Below are 20,187 nucleotides of genomic sequence, written 5' to 3' on the forward strand. Positions count from 1 at the left end.
TTTTAGTTCTGTTTTTAAGAGCAACGTTACTCATAGTGCTTCTTATACACGACGAAACGTTAATTTTAGTTCTGTTTATTAAGACATTACTCATAGTGCTTCTTATACACGACGAAACGTTAATTTTAGTTCTGTTTATTAAGACATTACTCATAGTGCTTCTTATACACGACGAAACGTTAATTTTAGTTCTGTTTATTAAGAGCAACGTTACTCATAGTGCTTCTTATACACGACGAAACGTTAGTTTTGGTTCTGTTTATTAAGAGCAACGTTAGTCATGGTGCTTCTTATACACAACAAAACGTTAGTTTTAGTTCTGTTTTTAAGAGCAACGTTACTCATAGTGCTTCTTATACACGACGAAACGTTAATTTTAGTTCTGTTTATTAAGACATTACTCATAGTGCTTCTTATACACAACGAAACGTTAGCTTTAGTTCTGTTTTTAAGAGCAACGTTACTCATAGTGATTCTTACACACCACGAAACGTTAGTTTTGGTTCTGTTTATTAAGAGCAACATTACCAATAGTGCTTCTTATACACGACGAAACGTTAATTTTAGTTCTGTTTATTAAGACATTACTCATAGTGTTTCTTATACACGACGAAACGTTAATTTTAGTTCTGTTTATTAAGAGCAACATTACTCATAGTGCTTCTTATACACGACGAAACGTTAGTTTTGGTTCTGTTTTTTAAGAGCAACGTTACTCATAGTGCTTCTTATACACAACGAAACGTTAGTTTTAGTTCTGTTTTTAAGAGCAACGTTACTCATAGTGATTCTTATACACCACGAAACGTTAATTTTAGTTCTGTTTATTAAGAGCAACGTTACCAATAGTGCTTCTTATAAACGACGAAACGTTAATTTTAGTTCTGTTTATTAAGACATTACTCATAGTGCTTCTTATACACGACGAAACGTTAATTTTAGTTCTGTTTATTAAGAGCAACATTACTCATAGTGCTTCTTATACACGACGAAACGTTAGTTTTGGTTCTGTTTATTAAGACATTACTCATAGTGCTTCTTATACACGACGAAACGTTAATTTTCGTTCTGTTTATTAAGAGTAACGTTACTCATAGTGCTTCTTATACACGACGAAACGTTAATTTTAGTTCTGTTTATTAAGTGCAACGTTACTCATAGTGTTTCTTATACACAACGAAGCGTTAATTTTAGTTCTGTTTATTAAGAGCAACGTTACTCATACGCTTCGTACAAGAGGAAACGTTAGTTTTAGTCTTTTATTTAGAGCAACGTTACTCACAGTTTACATTAAATATCAGAAACACTGTTTATATTTAGAACAACAATCTTGATTATATAAGAGCAATTTTATTTAGAGTCCTAATTATACATTGAACAATGCTGCTCACATATATTTTGTATATATCTTGTAAGTGTAGTCTTTAGTTGACAAGTAAATATACTTACCTAAATGTATAACAATGTTCCAACGAACTGACCCGTGTTTCCAAATTAGAAATAAGTAACATCAAATTGTAACAACCGTAACAAAAGCAAAGTCAGAACAGAATGTCACGATCTATTTACAAACAAATACAGAGAAAAATGCACCGCGCACGGGCCAGTTGTCTTGCTGTGCACTTTAGCTGTAGTATCTTCAATGACGGAAATCGTTTGTGCACGAGTTTCCTGTTCATTCAATAAAACAACAATAAGGGTTTTTAAGGCACAAAAAATTCGCTTCCTTCCTTTGTTACCTTTGAATGATTCATGTATAGGACAGTTAATGTCAACTTTAGTACCTAACCCTTTCGAATTATAGAGAATTTCTGACAGTGCTTTTTCTTAATGACGTCATCTTTTAAAGAAAAACGTAGGTAAAAGAACAAATAGAATGGTTTGGTTTGTTTTGAATTTCGCGCAAAGCTACTCGAGGGCTGTCTGTGCTAGTCGTCCCTAATATAGCAGTGTAATACTAGAGGGAAGACAGCTAGTCATCACCATACACCGCCAACTCTTGGGCTACTCTCTTACCAACAAATAGTGGGATTGACCGTTATATTATACGCCCCTACGGCTTGAAAGGGCGAACATAGTTGGTGTGACGGGGATTCGAATATTACGTTAGAGAATCGTCGACATTCGTTTAAAGTAAAGTGTTATTTTAAATCAAACGGAAGGGAACTTTTAAGAACTGTTGCAATAAAACGTATATACAACACATATTTTTGGAGCAATAGTTAACATTGTTAAAGCGTTTCGTTTGTATGTGTTCGGCAAATGACCAAACACGTTGTTACTAATACATTAGCTACGAGAATAATTTATCTAGTAATAAGCACCTTAGTCTTGTGGATTTCAAAATATGAAGAGACAGGAAGTATTTTTATGAGAGAATTGTGGATTTCGCACAGGTACAAATCACAGACTACTTTTTATGTGCATCACGTGATAACAAAAAGCACTGATTCTGTGATGTATTTTAGCTTGTATTTTCTGTTTTGAAATGTTTTGTATGAACTTCATTTAATACCTCGCTGATGTACCCGCTCACCACTGCTACCTATGCAGTAGGCTAAGGAGTTTATGTCGTTAGTATTCAGAATTACCTGTAGCGGGCACAATACGAATAGCCCACCATATTAATAAACAAACACACTTTAGTACTTGCTTCCTATTTTGCTTGAATTTTCTTCTCCATCTCTAGTTTTGTTTGTTTGATTTTCGAGCAAATCCACGTTCAGATATCCGGGGAATCGAACTATGAATTGTAAGTCCGTAATCTTAACTCTGTCTTGCAAGGGACCCGTCTTTACTAATCAATTTGAATTTACGATACGTGTGCAAGGAATAATTTATTTTTGGGAGGTTTTATAGTATTGGACTTAAAATAGGTTTTTTATGAAAGAAAATCTTCCGGATTCGCTGGGCTTAAGCTATATTATTTTCACACAAAAGATGTTAACAAAAATTTGAAATAGCATAACATATTTTACGTTTATATTGCCTACATTTTGATTTCAAGTTACGGAAAATAGAAACCCGAACAAAATGGCGACAATAAAATAATAAACAAACTTTGTTAAGTCTACGTTAACAATCTCTCTTCAAAAAATAAAGCCTTTGTTAAGCCTAAAGGCCCGGCATGGCAAAGCGTGTTAAGGCGTGCGACTCGTAATCTGAGGGTCGCGGGTTCGAATCCTCTTCGCGCCAAACATGTTCGTCCTTTCAGCTGTGTGGACGTTATAATTTGACGGTCAATCCCACTATTCGTTGGTAAAAGAGTAGCCCAAGAGTTGGCGGTGGGTGGTGATGACTAGCTGCCTTCCCTCTAGTCTTACACTGCTAAATTAGGGACGGCTAGCACAGATAGCCCTCGAGTAGTTTGTGAGAATTTCAAAAACAAACAAATCATTAAGCCTAAGTCTTCCAGACGACAGTTATGTCCCTGATGCAGGATTGTTATCAGCCCAAAAGCTAATGCTTAATAAAGTTTTTTTATTTTTAAAAGTTTTAATTTCTTGGGAAGTATGAAATAAAAGATAGCCTGTTTTTCTTATAGCAAAGACACATTAGGCTATCTGCTGAGTCCACTGAGGGAAATCGAGCTCTTGATTTTAGCGTTGAAATCCGTAGACTTACTGCTGTACCAGCGGAGAAGTGCAATATCGTAAAGAACATTAATAACACAAACTAGCAAAACTTTAAGACGACCTTGGCGGGACGTCTCAAAGAGAATGTGATTGAATTCAACTTTAGGAAGTCACAAAATTATTATACAGAGGTTGAGTATGTAAATTAGCAAAAAGCGTGACAACCACAACAACTTTATAAGGATTTGCTCAGATCGAGGATTTATAATATCCAAGCTAGATAAGTTGTACTTAATGGCAATAGGAAACAGAGAAATATGGATCAACTAGAGATATCACGAATATAAATAAAATGAACTGTAGCAAGTCGCACGCCAGTCATGGTAAGCAAAGCATATTGTTTTGTAACAGGTGAGATCTACGAACCCAAAAGTAAATATTAGAATCTGTCCACCTGCCTTAAGCAACAGTACGTAACACGATTCTAAAGGATCTCTATCTGTAAACAAGGTCAACTGGATATGGGTTCACCATGATAAGGATTCCAGTCATACCAACTGCTCAACTATTGCATATCCCAAAGCAAGAGTATTCATGCTATTACATTAGGGGGCATAGTGGCTAGGTTGCCAGACGCAGTGCGTTTTGATTGTTGAAACGAAACTGCCATCTTTGTACACTAGATAACTTTGCGAAAAGCAACAGGAAGCATGGCATGTTTGTGACATGACCACTGTACAAAGTATCCCCTTTTTACAATAAAACTACCCCACAGAGGTACAGTCGTCAGATAGTACATAAACAGACATGACAAGATGGGCTGTAACGACGTGCTGGCGTCCCATAATCATTAGTATAATGTACCCAATCTTTTTCAATGTTATTTTTATCACAATTAGTTTTAATAACAATTTCAAGAATATCCAGTTTTGAACAGAAATGTGTGTGAAAGTCAAGATTTTACATGAATTTCATTACATAAATAAAATGTGGAATTTTCAACTTGGAGGGGACGTTGTGTGCACGTGGGGGTAAATGACCAATACAGAGACCCTTAAGGCATGAGTTCTCAAACAAGGCCTACCAGAACGTTTCTCATAACTGAGTCTGTTTTTGTTTGTTTTTGAAATTCGCGCAAAACTACTCGAGAGCTATCTGCGATAGCCGTCCCTAATTTAGCAATGTGAGACTAGAGGGATGGTAGCTAGTCATCACTACCCATAGCAAATTCTTGGGATACTCTTTTACCAACGAATAGTGGGATTCACCGTCACATTATAACGCCCCACGGCTAAAAGGGCGAGCATGTTTGTGGCGACCGGGATTCGAACCGCGACTCTCAGATTACGAGTCCCACGCTTTAACCCACCTGGCCATACCGGGCCATCTTACCTGATACTTCCAGATATAGTAATTGTCCTAACAGTATTGTGTCTTTTGAATCCTTGTTAGTACCCCTTGACGCTTTACTGCTGTCCCCAGGGGCTTCTGGATATCACTTTGTAAACTTAGGTACACAGACTACTCAACAACTGATTAAATTTAGAACAGGTACGAATTTTGCTAGATACATGGACAACGGTAGTTACGGGATATTAAAAGAAAATCCTAATCATTTTCAAAAGGAAACAGGAAGTCACGTGATTTAGCAAAGCGTGTATTTCCTCTACGCCCTCTATTGTTTGTATGGGAAATAAAATCCATGGACAATGATTTTCTGTGAAAACTAAAATATGTTGTTGACTATTTGTAAGTTTTTTTTTATTAGAACAAGCTGTAAATTGGTTGTGGGATGAAGTATTATTTTCGACGTTAACGTTACGAATCGAAGGACGTGAATTTCGTCTCACGTTACAAATGGAAGAACAAGAGTCACTTTGTTTCATGTATCTACGTTTTTATTTCAAAGTAAACTTGAGAAATGTGGAATAAATATTCCCCAGCAAGAACATTTGAAAACTGAAACAAACGGATAATATTTTTGGACAAGGGAGTAATTGTTTAGGTAAGCTCCGATTCGTTATTCCTTTTTAAATAAACACTTTACTTTTGTAAAAAACAACAACGCACATACACAGAAAAACGACCTCAGTACTTCAGTAAACATCTTCCTTAATTTCCATCATTTCGAATTTAGTTTCGTCTGAATTAATGCAGACTCAAATTAAGCGGACATGTTTAAATGCATTACAACGATATTATAATCCCAGGGATACTCAACGTTTCGGTCTACAGGTTCGTGTGAATTTACGAAGACTGAAATGCCGTGGGTATGGCACAAACAGCTAAAAATGATCTTTTAACCGAATAAAGCATTATCTTTAATTATTTTGTAATTTATAATGTGTTTTGTAAGTTGTTTGGCCCGGCATGGCCAAGCGTTTTAAGGCGTGCGACTCGTAATCTGAGGGTCGCGGGTTCGCATCCCCGTCGCGCCAAACATGCTCGCCCTTTCAGCCCTGGGGATTTATAATGTAACGGTCAATCCCACTATTCGTTGGTAAAAGAGTAGCCCAAGAGTTGGCTGTGGGTTGTGATGACTAGCTGCCTTCCCTCTAGTCTTACACTGTTAAATTAGGGACGGCTAGCACAGATAGCCCTCGAGTAGCTTTGTGCGAATTTCAAAAACAAACAAACAAACTTGTAAGTTGTTTATAATTTAATTGTCTTTGATACTAAAGTTTCGCTTCTCAACTACACTTGAAGCAATACAGGCTGAGGTGTATCGTTTTGTTTGTTTGTTTTTGAATTTTGCGCAAAGCTACACAAGGGCTATCTGCGTTAACCGTCCCTAATTTAGCAGTGTAAGACTAGAGAGAAGGTAGATAGTGATCACCACCCACCACCAACTCTTGGGCTACTCTTTTATCAAGGAATAGTGGGATTGACCGCACATTATAACGCTCCCATGGCTGAAAGGGCGAGCATGTTTTGAACCCGCAACACCAGGATTACGAGTGCCTTAACCACCTGGCCTGAAGTGTAGTGAATGTAGTGTAAATATATAAGAACGACTTTGTGAGTGCATAAAACATTAATTTTAATAAACAACTTTTGGTTTTATGGGGTTAGTGTCGCGTTCATCTACTTCCCATCTGTCACATAATTATATTCCAGCGATGGAAATTCTAATTGTCTATACACGTTTTTTTACAAATTATACTTCCCCAAGTCATTTTCTGAACTTTGAATGTCTTACTTTAAAGTACAGTGCGATGAATTTGAACGGTATCTTATAAGCACGTGATTTAAACGGCTAAGTTAAAGACCCAGAGGTTCAGGTGTATCCGTCCCTAATTTTAAAGAACTTAACAGAATAAAGTAGCTAATCAAAAAACACACACTCCAAGTTTTGAACCAGATAACAGAATTTATTGTCACGTTTGTAAAACGCTTGTGGCTACACGTGCGGAGCGCATTGAGCAATACTATATCTCAAACCTTGGATTATTTGATTCTCAGCCAGAGACACTAACCACTAAGCCACACCTGAATTTTAATAAAACTGTCATGGCGTTCTCTAATTTTTAATATATCTATTATAGCTTACACATTCGGGTTACTAGTAGTGACGTTACAATTCCACTTTATTTAAAGTTACTTGTGACGTAATATTTTTTATTATTAGTTTGCAGATAGCAGTTCTTTCGCTATTAGATCGTTCCCAGCAAGGGGATTTATTACTGGGGCGCTGCTGACAGTGTTTTTTTTTTTTTTTTTACAATTCTACCGCTGTTCTCAGTTTGTTTATGTTATTGGGGCGCTGCTAACAGTATTATTTTTGTTGTTGTTATTACTGGGTTTATTTTAAATTTTCGCTCAAAGCTACTTGATGGTTTAAAGCGTAATCCGTACTTAATTTAGTAGTGTTAGAGTAAAGGAAAGGCAGCCAACACTTGGCTGCTCTTTTAACAACAAATACTGGTAATTACTATCACGTTATAAAGCCTCCACGGCTAGAAGGGCGAACATGTTCGGTTATGGGGATTCGAATCTGTGCCTCGCAGATTGTAAGACGAGCGCCCTAATCACCAAACCATTTGTTATTGGGTACTTCTAAGAGTAACAGTGATGATTTTCATTGGAACACCGTTCACAACACATGTTTTATTATTAGAGTGCTCCTAAGTGTTTTTGTTATTATAGTGCTCCTAATAGTGTTTTTGTTATTAGAGCGCTACTAATAGTGTTTTTGTTATTAGAGTGCTCCTAAGTGTTTTTGTTATTATAATGCTCCTAATAGTGTTTTTGTTATTAGAGCGCTACTAATAGTGTTTTTGTTATTAGAGTGCTCCTAAGTGTTTTTGTTATTATAGTGCTCCTAATAGTGTTTTTGTTATTAGAGCGCTACTAATAGTGTTTTTGTTATTAGAGCGCTATTGAAAGTGTTTTTGTTATTAGAGTGCTACTAATAGTGTTTTTGTTATTAGAGCGCTACTAATAGTGTTTTTGTTATTAGAACGCTACTAATAGTGTTTTTGTCATTAGAGTGCTACTAATAGTGTTTTTGTTATTAGAACGCTACTAATAGTGTTTTTGTCATTAGAGTGCTACTAATAGTGTTTTTGTTATCAGAGTGTTGTTAATAATGTTTTTTGTGAGTGGACACTATTAAAAGTATTTATAAAGGTGCTGCTACGAGTGTCATAGGTATGTACTACATCAAGATGGTAACTGTGTTGTAGAAACTAGTCAGCCGTAACCAGTCATTAAGTCCTTTCGTTGTGCCAAAAACTTCGGTTTCGTGTTTCTTTTTACACTCAATAAAGTAGTACAGTGTGTTGAAAAGAAATTAATGATAAAATTAATTAATTTATTACCCCTCCCTCCCCCCTAAAATAACTTCTAGTAGTTTATTGAAACCTTTTATTTTCGTTATTTTATTAAAGCTGTTTTGACAGTAAGGAAGAAAAATCTAAAACAGAAGCGAAGTTCCAATCATTCTCAAGTTCCCAAGTTTTAACGGTAGAGATGTTTTAGTGTCGTTGGTTCAGAAGACGTGTTTAGTTGGATTACGAATCTTTCAGATTAGGATATTCAATGTTGCGTTTGTCACAGAATTATTTCTATATACTGGTATTAGTTTTTATATGTAGTTGTTATCACATGTTACTTCATTTTCGTTTATTTTTAGAGTTACAAGAGAAAGCTGGCTTTGTTGGAATGAATCAACAGTGCCTTGATAGTCCAATGCACAAAGAAAGGGTCAGCTAACCCAAATGAATCATGGTTATACCCGTAGAAGCTTATGTTATATTAATCGTTGTTGCAGTGCTGGCTTTTCTGGTGTGTGTTATATCTTGTGTGATAGTGAGCTGCTATTGTAAACGAAGGAAAACATATAAACAAAAGGCTACACTGAAAGACAAATCAGAACCTCAGCGTTTTCTGAGCCCATCTTTGGCCGAAGTACAACCTGAACAAAAGGACGTACCTAATTTACCTGCTACAACGTTTGTTCAAACCGAGACAGTAAACTATTCTCCTAAGCCTAAAAAAACACACGGCCCTGACTCCCACAAGAAGAGACATAATGGACACGACCCTCGTGATTCCATGCCTGAAATTTACAACAGACACGTGTTTTCTGGTGGGTTTGATATTCGTGGAGGCCACTTTAATTCGGAAGATTGTGTTTCTTATGATAGTGGATATGTAGGTGCAATCAACGGTGTCGGTGATAAAATAAGAGGAAAGAAAGCTCCAAAAAATACAAGTTTATTAGAAGGTTCTCCTTATCTTCATGCGTGCCATAGAGAAAACAGTCACGATAGACTTAAAACTGTGAAAGAGAATCTCCCAGAAGAAGAGGAACAAATGGTAGAAGTCAACATCACGGATGAAGAATCTTCCGGGTCTTCTGGAGACGAGAAGAGGATGATGCAAGCTTTTCAAGACATAATCGAAGAAGATGATGAACTGAACAAAAAAATGCAAACTTGGAGGCGTAATGAGTCACAAGATAGACTGTAAGCCGAACCAAAAGCTGTAGGTATAGCTGGTATACATGATGAAAAGTTTTAGTACACCCACTAACTTTTTATCTTGTTCTTTCATAATACTTATTTTTAGGCATTCCTAAATGAGCAAATTATTAAATATTATGACGTGTTGAAACACAGCTCAATATAATCACATCTTAATCTAGAGAGGAACTCAGTAGAGTTTGATACCTCCGTCTCGCGGCGTTGATCGTGTTGGTTATCAAAAAATGCGAACCTGTGTCTGTATGTCTGTCGTTATAAGCGGACACGGATCATGTTCGACAGAACAATGATGGACAACATTCTACATAAGTGTACCAAGTTTCATGAAATCTCGATCATGTTTGACCGATAGCACGGAAAATCGGTCCTTGTGTTTCTGTTTGTGGGATTTTTGTGACCTTGAACTTTGACCTCGAACCTTCAAAAACTAAACACTTTTAAGTTAGGCCATAGACCAAATGTATATTAATTTTCGTTCAAATTCATTCACTCATTCGAGAGAAAATTTTGCTGCCAAACACACACATGCAAGGGTGAAAACATAACCTCTGACCTCCTTCAGTGGTGGAGCTATTTACTAAAAACACTGACAAAAAATTGAAGCTTAAATATGATATTCTTACAACACGAAAGAATAAGATGTAACTATTTAGATAACATTCCAATCTAGCCATGTTCAATGTTGTAACAAAGTCATTGGGTCATTTTACGGAACCCATGGTTACAATTTGATTAGAGAACTTTTATATCGTTTCTGTCTGGGAATAACCGTTTTCGTAAATTTAAACAATAACCTGCACGAAAAGAGAAATATGTAACAACAACAATCGGCTATTACGTGAATTAAAACAATAACCTGCACAAAAAGAGAAATATTTAACAGCAATAATCGGCTATTACTAAGCATGTAGTTTCACTCTCTCATAATATTTATCGCTGCTGAAGTAAGTTTGTTTTACGATATCTTTTGACAAGCAACAATGTTTCTGTAAGTTACAACATCTTTAGAGTTAATAATGGCTACCAAATGAACTGCCTAAAAAGGCATATCAACCCTCCCCTCAGTAGCACAGCGGCATGTCTGTGGACTCACACAGCTAGAAACTGGGTTTCCATACCTGTGGTGGGCAGAGCACAGATAACTTATTGTATAGCTTTGTGCTTAATTCCAAACACACAACATGTCAGTGTTAAAGGAAAAACTAGTTTGTTTGTGTGTATGTGTAGCTTATGTACAAAGTTATACAGCGAGCTATTTGTAATGTGCTCACTGATGGTATCGAAACCCGATTTGTAACGCTATAAGCCCTTTGACTTACCACCAAGCGACCTCAACAGGAAGTACATTGACTTCATTCAAATGTTCCATATTTTCAAAACGCTAATAATTATTAAATTGACTCTTGAGTTCTATATTTACGAAACGTTAATAATTATTAAATTGACCTTTGTGTTCCATATTTCCGAAACGTTAATAATTATTAAATTGACCTTTGTGTTCCATATTTCCGAAACGTCAATAATTATTAAATTGACCTTTGTGTTCCATATTTCCGAAACTTTACGAATTGTAATCATGTCACTTTCAATGATTTGAAGATAAAGAACCATCATGTTTATATTTTGTAATAAAATATTTAACATTCAATCTTTTGGTTATTTTCGGTTTTTCTTGTTATTTTAATGACTAAGCAATACATATTTCCACATCTCTGACTGAACATACAAGTACAAAACACAACGACAGTGTTTTAAAAGACGGGTTGTGGACATAGTACAGACTGTTCAGGAATAAATATAAATGAATGAAACAAAATGCGACTTGAAACCTTAACTATTGTTCAAAATAAACAATGGAACGAAACAAATGTTATCCTTCAAGATGAACAGCTACGATTTTGTTTATATATATGGGCATAACTGAAATGGCCAAAAATATTTTACTACGTTAATCTCAGACCAGTTTCTAAATATCACAAAGAACTAAAGGTGCAATATTACTCACTTTAATGATATAAAACATATAAAAAAATCTTGAAAACACATGTTATAAACGTCTTCACCACCTAACATGATTATACAGTTAATATCTGGTTGAAGCTCCTTTGGCAACAATGTCAGCTGACAGTCATCATTTTGGATAACCTTCAGAAGCTTTCCATAGTATTCTGGAAATATTTTTGCCTACTCCTGCTTGCAGATATCGTCTAGTTCTTGTAAGTTGAAAAGATGTATATTACAGCAATTTTCAAATATATAAACATACTTTGAAGTGGATTTAGGTCAGGGCTTTGGCTTAGCCAGTCAAGTATTTTAATTTTTTTCTCCGAAACCAATACTGAGCTGCCTTTGTTCCGTTGAAGTATAAATCTTCGACTGAGTTTTAGTTTTTTAGCTGACCTCTTTAAGATTACCTCTAACATCTGTGTATATTTTCCACTGGCTACGATTCTTTGAACGTGTACAAGTTTTCCAATGTCAGTTGCAGAAAAACATCCATACAGCATTATGGACCCACCACTATCATGGTTGATAGATGGAACTGTATTTGCCAAATGTTGACCAGTGTTGGGTTTCCGTCATACATACCGCTTGTTATTTAACCAAAAAAAATTTGTTTTGGTTTTATCTGATTATAGAATTTTCTGTTACATTGTTGTATGGCATTTGAAATGTTTACGGACATAGATCATTCGTGATCTAAGCTACATCTTCATCAGTAGCGATTTATGCTTACGGACATAGATCATTCGTGATCTAAGCTACATCTTCATCAGTAGCGATTTATGCTTACGGACATAGATCATTCGTGATCTAAGCTACATCTTCATCAGTAGCGATTTATGCTTACGGACATAGATCATTCGTGATCTAAGCTACATCTTCATCAGTATCGATTTATGCTTACGGACATAGATCATTCGTGATCTAAGCTACATCTTCATCAGTAGCGATTTATGCTTACAGACATAGATCATTCGTGATCTAAGCTACATCTTCATCAGTAGCGATTTATGCTTACGGACATAGATCATTCGTGATCTAAGCTACATCTTCATCAGAAGCGATTTCTTTCTTGCCACCCTACCATACAAGCCTTCGTTGTGCAAGATACGTGATACTGTCAAGTGTGTGTACACTATCTCCAGTTGCTGCTACTGAAGTCTGCAGTTTCTTCAGTGTCACTTGATGTTACTGCTTGTTCGAGCGCGTGCTTTCTCAGGAGAACCTGATCTTGGCAAGGTCGAGGTAGTGAGACACGATTTTTATTTCTTCACACCCAATTCTATGGAACTTAATGACAAATTGAGAACCTCTAGAAATGATTGATAGCCTTCTCTGTACCCGTGTTTCTGAATAATGTTCTTCTTAAGGTCTGTAGAGAGCTGTTTTCTCATTATTCTCAATACGTAACACTAAACATAATGCCCCCTAGTGACTCAGCGGTATGTCTGTAAACTTACAACGCTAAAAATCAGGTTTCGATACCCGCAATGGGCAGACCACAGATAGTCCATTGTGTAGTTTTGTGCTTAATTCAAAAGAACAACAACAACTAAACATAATTCACGTTTTCCTCGTACTTAGTTTAAATCATTACTGATGGCTCTTGTTTGTTATAAGTAAACGATAGGTTCATTACCGCTTCCTATACATGCTTGTCTTGTTACTGTTTAATATTCAGGAAAAGACAAATCTACAGTCTTTTTGCCACATGTCTATTCTTAATTGTGTATACAAGTATCTTCCATCTAGAGTTTCTACGCTATTCTCTATTACGTAAATATCAGTTTTATTATTTCTTGATTCTTGATGACGAGAAACCCACTTGAAATAAAAATGTATTTTAGAACGGCTGGTATGGGTATTAACACTTTTATTGATCAACACCCATTGTTAATACCCATACCAGTCGTTCTGAGACGCAGTTTTATTATTTCTTGTCACATATAGAACTTGTACGTTATCCTTTGGTACAGAAATATAAGTTTTATCATTTCTTGTTACTTTATTATCCTTTGGTACAGAAATATCAGTTTTATTATTTCTTGTTACTTTATTATCGCCCCCTGCTAGTACAGCGGTATGTCTCCGGATTTACGACGCTAAAATCAGCGGTTCGATTCCCCTCGGTGGGCTGAGCAGATAGCCCTTTGTGGCTTTGCTATACGAAACACATACTTTATTATCCTTTGGTACAGATATATCAGTTTTATTATTTTTTGTTACTTTATTATCCTTTGGTACAGTTATATCAGTTTTATTATTTCTTGTTACTTACTTTATTATCCTTTGGTACAGAAATATCAGTTTTATTATTTTTTGTTACTTTATTAATCTTTGCAACATATCAGAGTTTCTTGCTTTTGGTTACACTTAGCATTCATAATCGTTTAAAACATTGTCTCATTTTGACTCACCAATGAAATAAATTCTTTATCATTTTTAGAGACATATCTATATTTTAAATACCGCTTATGTTCATTTCAAACGAACAAAGCGTGTTATGAAAACCAATAGAATATTTTACAGATTCTTTTTATTTGTTTTCTCAAATGTAAGGATTAATTAACATAATACAAAATACACTTTTTTACAAATAGAGTGAATTTAAGTTAATATTATATTAAATAAGTCTTCTATTATATTACCCTTTAAGTTCAGGCAACGCTGTATTTTTTGGATAAAATATCTATTCGAGCGTACAACTAACTCCGTAGGGAGTTTTAAACTACATAACAAAGAAACTAACTTCGTTAGAATCAATAACCTACGCTATCATGGAACATAAAAGGAATTGAAGCCAATACTAAATGTTTGTTGAATTTATTCGTCTTTGGAAAACAATTCAAAAAGAACGATCAATTCTGGAAACTGTGGGTGTACTCACACCTCTCAACTTTGAAATAATAGAATTGATATTTTCTTGTCTTTACCGGTGAGACAAAGTTCAGTTAAAGAATTGTCATGCATAACCTTAACAAACCCCATATCTGAAAGATTTGAACTCGTGGTTAAGTATTTTTTCACGGATATTCTTACATAAAAACTAAATTAATCAATCATGTTTTCTCTGAATATTTGTGCTCTATTGTAGTTAAATATTGCTATAATAAATAGCTTCTGATCAAAGAAAGTTACATATATATACATATATATATATCAGAACAAAATTCGGTTCACCAAAGATTGCAGCTAATTTAATATGGCTGTCTAATAAGAAAGTTCCAATGCCTTGAGACAAAAACTACTTGTGATAATTCGAATTTGTTGACTCGCTGTGCCCTCCAGTGACAAAGCGGTATGTCTACAACGCCAGAAAACGGGTTTAGATACCCTTGGTTGTAGAGCACAGATATTCCATTCTGTAGCTTTGTGTTTAACAACAAACAAATGACTCACCGTTATCTTATGGATGTTTGTATTGGTTAACTAGTATCTCACAAGAGCTTGGCCAGAATAATATATTTAGACTGGTCCTAAAGCTATATCCTGAGCTACAATGGAAACTGATTAAAATAATGAAACAAAGTATATTTAATAAATAAATGAAAAATATTAATTTGTATACAAAATTTTTAACTAATATTCTTATTGAAACTAATATTAAAGAAAGAAAAAAAGAATTTTTTATTCAGTGCATAAAAAATATACCTTTACATCATGCACTATTTCTTCTTTATGGCATGGCCAGTTGGTTACGGCGCTCGACTCGTAATCCGAGGGTTGCGGGTTCGAATCCCCGTAGCACCATACGTGCTCGCCCTTTCAGCCGTGAGGACGTTATAATGTTACATTTTATCCCATTATTCATTGATAAAAGAGTAGCCCGAAAGTTGGTGATGGGTGGTGATGACTAGCTGCTTTTCCCCTCTAGTCTTACACTGCTAAATTAGGGACGGCTAGCGCAGATAATCCTCGTGTAGCTTTGCGCGAAATTGAAAAACAAACAAACCAACTAATCTTTTTAAGGATCAAGACCCACTTATTCGGACACAGATCATGTAATCTTTAGTAAAAACCGGATTTTTCTTTTTTGGAGGAAGGGGGTTACAGGAAATAATAACCATTACTTGGTTGATGAATATTTAAAAACTGCATGACTGTTATGGTTACAACAGTTTTAGGTAAACACGTGTTTCTGAAGTAAACACGCTGCTCTGACATAAACCATTATGTTTAAAATGGACATTACATGAATAGAGAAATAAAAACATCAATAAAAAAGATTGGCAGGAAATGAGTATCTTTGAACTGACATGTCATTACGAAAACTACAAGCATTGCTTTTATGTCATCATGTAGTTTGCAAAGAAATGTATATTTTTTACTGTCATGTAGTAATTTAAATGTTGATACAGGTGCATCCAATTTATTATTACAAAGCAAATCACATAAAAAAACACCCAAAATATTTCATCATTATACACACGGAAGCACTCATAAAAAGAAGAAAATTGCGATAGAAAAATTGTTTGGTTTATGAAGTGGTATATTTATCAATGAATGACATTAAAAGCTTCCACAGTCAATAAACAGTAAGTTTCCATGAATTATGAGATTCTATAGCCTGTCAATAAAAAACAGTATTTTGTACAGAAACCTTCTGGTCTGTTTCCGGTTGAAAGGATGTAATAAAAGCTAGGAGTTTCTACACACTAGAGAGGTTACATCCCTGAAGACTAATAACATGGAAAACATGAATATTATAGCACTATTCGTATGTATTCTTATGATCTTCAGCTCTCCCAAAGATATTCAATGTCGAGAAATTCCACCTGTCGATCCTCCAAGTTCCGACCATTGTCCTCAGAGAAATGGTAAGTGATAATGCCAAATAAACCATTTTGTATATTTTATCCTGTTATTAAGAACTTTTAAGATAGTTTATTTTTTATAATCACAGTTGCACTTTAGAGTAGATATTGGCACTAATAAGAGCGTGGGCTCTGTGTGTGTCCTTTTTTTATAGCAAAGCCACATCGGGCTATCTGCTGAGCCTACCGATGGGAATCGAACCCATGATTTTAGCGTTGTAAATTCGTAGACTTGCCGTTGTACTAGCGGGGGTCAGGACGGGCTCTGCTACTGTGAATTATGGAATTATATCGGTAATCCTTTTTATCAGCAGATAGCATTGCGCAGCCCCTAAATCCGAACCACAAACTAAAGCCGGTTGATATAAAGCTACTGATCAGTTTTGGAAGTTAGTTGTCTATTTAGTTATTTGCACTTTATCATAAAGCGCATTATTCAGTTATTAGACCATGCTGTGAAAATAAGAAAATATACATAATAATAATAATTAACTAAATAAAGATGAAACTATTAATTGTTGCTTGACACTATAGCAACAGGGTAAACAAACTCAAACCCAGCCTAGCATCAAAAATTTAGTCTATAGCTACATAATTTAAACACATTAATCAAAGTTAATTAATCTATATTAAAATTAAGTCTAAGTTAATCAGAATTCTTATAAAAATAAGAATTATATTAATATTTTAAACTTCAGTTACTAAGAACAAAAGCTGAAAGACTAAAATACGTAAATCATTTACTAGTTACCTTTTAAGTAGCTTTAACACAACTTAATGCAATCAAATATGTTTTCTAAATTAATAAAGTCAAGCGTTGTGCTTAAAAGTAATTGGATCCTGCATTATTGTTCTAGTTTTGCTTGCTTTTCCAGTCGTTAATTTATTTATAGTTAACAAACAGATCTACTAATTTGCCCCTCAGTGGCATAATGCTAGAATTCGGGTTTCGATACCCGTGGCGGGCAAAGTATAGATAGCCCATTGTGTGGCTTTGCACTTAATTACAATAAACCAACTAACTTACTAGTTTACGGTTTAACGTATTTGTTCTACATTATAGCGAGAGAACAAAAAACGTAAGCTTCATTCAATTAGTTATTTCGTTTATTGTTAAGCACCAAGCTTCACAATAAAATGTCTGTGCTTTGCTAACTGCGAGTATCGAAACTAAAATCTTAGCATTATAAGGCAGTAAACTTACCGCTGAGCCACAAGTATTAACAATTTGATGTAAACTTTAACTGTTAATTAATCAAAAATATCCACGATTAAAATGTTTTAACTGTTCTCTTATCAAAAAAAGACTTTAATTTTATGTCTCAAAATAATAGTTTATTTTTATGTTTCTTAGAGTATCATTGAATCTATTAAAGTAGAGAACAAAATAATATTTTCATATTATGAAAATGAAATGAAAACTTGTTATTACTACTTTAAAAATCTTACCTTGAAAACAGCACAATTTATGTTCTGGTATTTGAATGACTACAACACAATTTGAGGTTAAATAATAAACTTATTAAAAGCCAACGAAAAAGAACACACACACACACACATATATACATGTTGGCTAATACGTAGTATCTGTGTTTAATTTTATAGAACTTTACAAAACAACAGTATGTTTAAGTAAACCCAATTTCGAATCAAATTCCATACATCAACCCGAGTTTACATCACTACAACATATCGTCTTGTAGTTTAACGCAAGTGTGTTTTTCAGACAACGTAGTCTATGCCATTGTGAAATTTCAAACGCTTTTACAACGTATATCTTTCAGTAGCTTTTCTTTTGTGTTTTACAGAGAAAATCTGTCCTTATGATATATGCAGTATTTTTGAACATGATACCAGCCCCATCTTTAATCAGGAAGAAGCTGACATAGAACATTGTGAAACTGACAACGACTGCACGTGCCCCAAAATATGTTGCAAGCGTTTCCCGAGTTGCCAGTATACTTGTGTGGAAGGGATATTGCAAGAGAAATTTGGTTTACCAATCCCCTTTGGATCATAAAAAGAATTCGATTCCCAACTGATGTCCAGTTGCTTTACTTTCCTCTCACAATAATTCCTAAGTGCTTGGAGAAATCACAAATCGAGCTCCAAAATCTAAAAAAACACACAACAAAACACAAATAATAAAAGAAACGGTTTAGGCATTTGAAACACAACACAAAGCATCATTTATATAAATGTTACAAAATGTTATCTTTGCTGGGTGATTATGACTAAAACTTGTACTTTCTGTGTGAATTTATTGAATAAAATATTATACTAAATAGATGTCAGTAATTTACTGTCAGAAACAAACTTTAACAAGCACGAACTAGAAGTTGGATGGATGGTCGTTCGGTTTGAATTTCGCACAAAGTCACACGAGGGCTGTCTGCCTTCTCTAAGTTAGCAAAGAAAGACAAGAAAGATGGCAGCTAGTCACCACCCACCACTGCCAACTCCTAGATTGCTCTTTTACCAACAAATAATGGAATTGATTGTCACGTTATAACGGATACATGGCTCAAAGAATGAGCATGTGCGGTGTGACGGGATACCCGAACTCGCGATCCTCAGATTACAAGTTAAGCTTCCTAACCACTTGGCTGGTTGGTCATAGTTTAGAAGAAAGCCACACAATAGGCTGTGATTTGCCTAATACAGGTATCGAAACCCAATTTTTAGCTTCGTAAGTCTTCAGGCTTACGACTGATACACTGGGGGGCATTTAGTTTGTATTTGAATTTCGCGCAAAGCTACACGAGGTCTATCTGCGCTAGCCATCACTAGTGTAAGACTAGAGGGAAGGCAACTAGTCATCATCACCCATCGCCAACTCTTGGGCTACTATTTTACCAACGAATAATGGGATTGAACGTCACATTATAACACTACCACGGCTGAAAAGGTGAACATGTTTGGTGCGATGGAGATTTGAACCCACAACCCTCAGATTTAGAGCCGAGGGCATTAACCACATGGCCACAAGGGCGTTTAGTAGAAAAATAAATCAATAGTAGTTGTGCCCAGAAATCGACGTTTTTATTTAACGGGCCCGGCATGGCCAAGCGTGTTAAGGCGTGCGACTCGTAATCTGTGGGTCGCGGATTCGCATCCCCGTCGTGTCAAACATGCTCGCCCTTTCAGCCGTGGGGGCATTATAATGTGACGGTCAATCCCACTATTCGTTGGTAAAAGAGTAGCCCAAGAGTTGGAGGTGGGTGGTGATAACTAGCTGCCTTCCCTCTAGTCTTACACTGCTAAATTAGGAACGGCTAGCACAAATAGCCCTCGAGTAGCTTTGTGCGAAATTCAAAAACAAAACAAACACTTTAATAATATTAAAGAAATTCAATATATTTACGTAAATAATTGACCTCACGTGTATGACTCTACTGATAGTACAGTATTTATTTCACACGTTAAAATACCTAGAAGTGCAATGACGTGTAACCTTCTTACACATGGGAATTCTTGTTCTAAACACTGTAAGATACAGTCTTCTACATCATTTTCTTGGTGCAGGGGTCAATTCAGTAACACTGCACAACAATGTGTTTGAAAAGTTTTGCTTCTTAAAAAGTTTTTGCTGATTGTTACAGGTACCTGGTGGGTATGCACAAATATAGTTTTGGTTTTGCTTTATCACGTAGGAACTTTGAGAAATAGACAGTTAACTGTTTACCGGCAATAACGTATTTAATTGCGTTTATGTTTCTAATACGCTATTAAGTTCAATATAATTAAAATTGTTTTGCTCCTGATTTTCGTTTGTATTCAATATCCGGTGCATCACGTTGCAGTGTG

At 35.4% G+C, this 20,187-nt stretch overlaps 2 protein-coding genes and 1 long non-coding RNA gene across 7 annotated transcripts in view; 2 read left to right on the top strand and 1 right to left on the bottom strand.

Annotated features, from left to right (window-relative positions):
- The window catches only part of LOC143228949 (uncharacterized), a 41,075-nt gene that overhangs the window by 13,105 nt on the left and 7,783 nt on the right, over nucleotides 1-20,187 (bottom strand). For 2 of the 5 annotated variants that reach the window (XR_013015561.1, XR_013015563.1), the window contains exon 1: nucleotides 4,968-5,151. The exons of 1 other annotated variant lie outside the window; for it this stretch is intronic. This is a non-coding gene — a long non-coding RNA (uncharacterized LOC143228949). Of the gene's footprint in view, nucleotides 1-1,449; nucleotides 1,822-4,967; nucleotides 5,152-20,187 lie in introns of those variants that run through there. 2 more of the 5 variants (XR_013015559.1, XR_013015562.1) reach the window with 2 other exon arrangements.
- On the top strand, nucleotides 5,358-9,563 carry LOC143228946 (uncharacterized). Its single transcript, XM_076460461.1, has 2 exons — nucleotides 5,358-5,580; nucleotides 8,710-9,563. The coding sequence occupies exon 2, from the start codon at nucleotides 8,802-8,804 to the stop codon at nucleotides 9,546-9,548; it is 747 nt and encodes a 248-aa protein (XP_076316576.1). The 5' UTR covers nucleotides 5,358-5,580; nucleotides 8,710-8,801; the 3' UTR covers nucleotides 9,549-9,563.
- On the top strand, nucleotides 16,198-18,667 carry LOC143228947 (uncharacterized). Its single transcript, XM_076460462.1, has 2 exons — nucleotides 16,198-16,383; nucleotides 18,189-18,667. The coding sequence occupies exons 1-2, from the start codon at nucleotides 16,254-16,256 to the stop codon at nucleotides 18,398-18,400; spliced, it is 342 nt and encodes a 113-aa protein (XP_076316577.1). The 5' UTR covers nucleotides 16,198-16,253; the 3' UTR covers nucleotides 18,401-18,667.

The sequence above is a fragment of the Tachypleus tridentatus genome, chromosome 10 (genome assembly GCF_004210375.1).
Source record: "Tachypleus tridentatus isolate NWPU-2018 chromosome 10, ASM421037v1, whole genome shotgun sequence".
Classification (NCBI taxonomy): Eukaryota; Metazoa; Arthropoda; class Merostomata; order Xiphosura; family Limulidae; genus Tachypleus; species Tachypleus tridentatus.

Bases quoted from the DNA above. Each gene is read 5' to 3' on its own strand.
- LOC143228947 (XM_076460462.1), top strand. From the start codon at position 16,254: ATGGAAAACATGAATATTATAGCACTATTCGTATGTATTCTTATGATC. The intron at 16,384-18,188 runs GTAAGTGATAAT...TGTGTTTTACAG, and splicing joins CCATTGTCCTCAGAGAAATG to AGAAAATCTGTCCTTATGAT.
- LOC143228946 (XM_076460461.1), top strand. From the start codon at position 8,802: ATGGTTATACCCGTAGAAGCTTATGTTATATTAATCGTTGTTGCAGTG.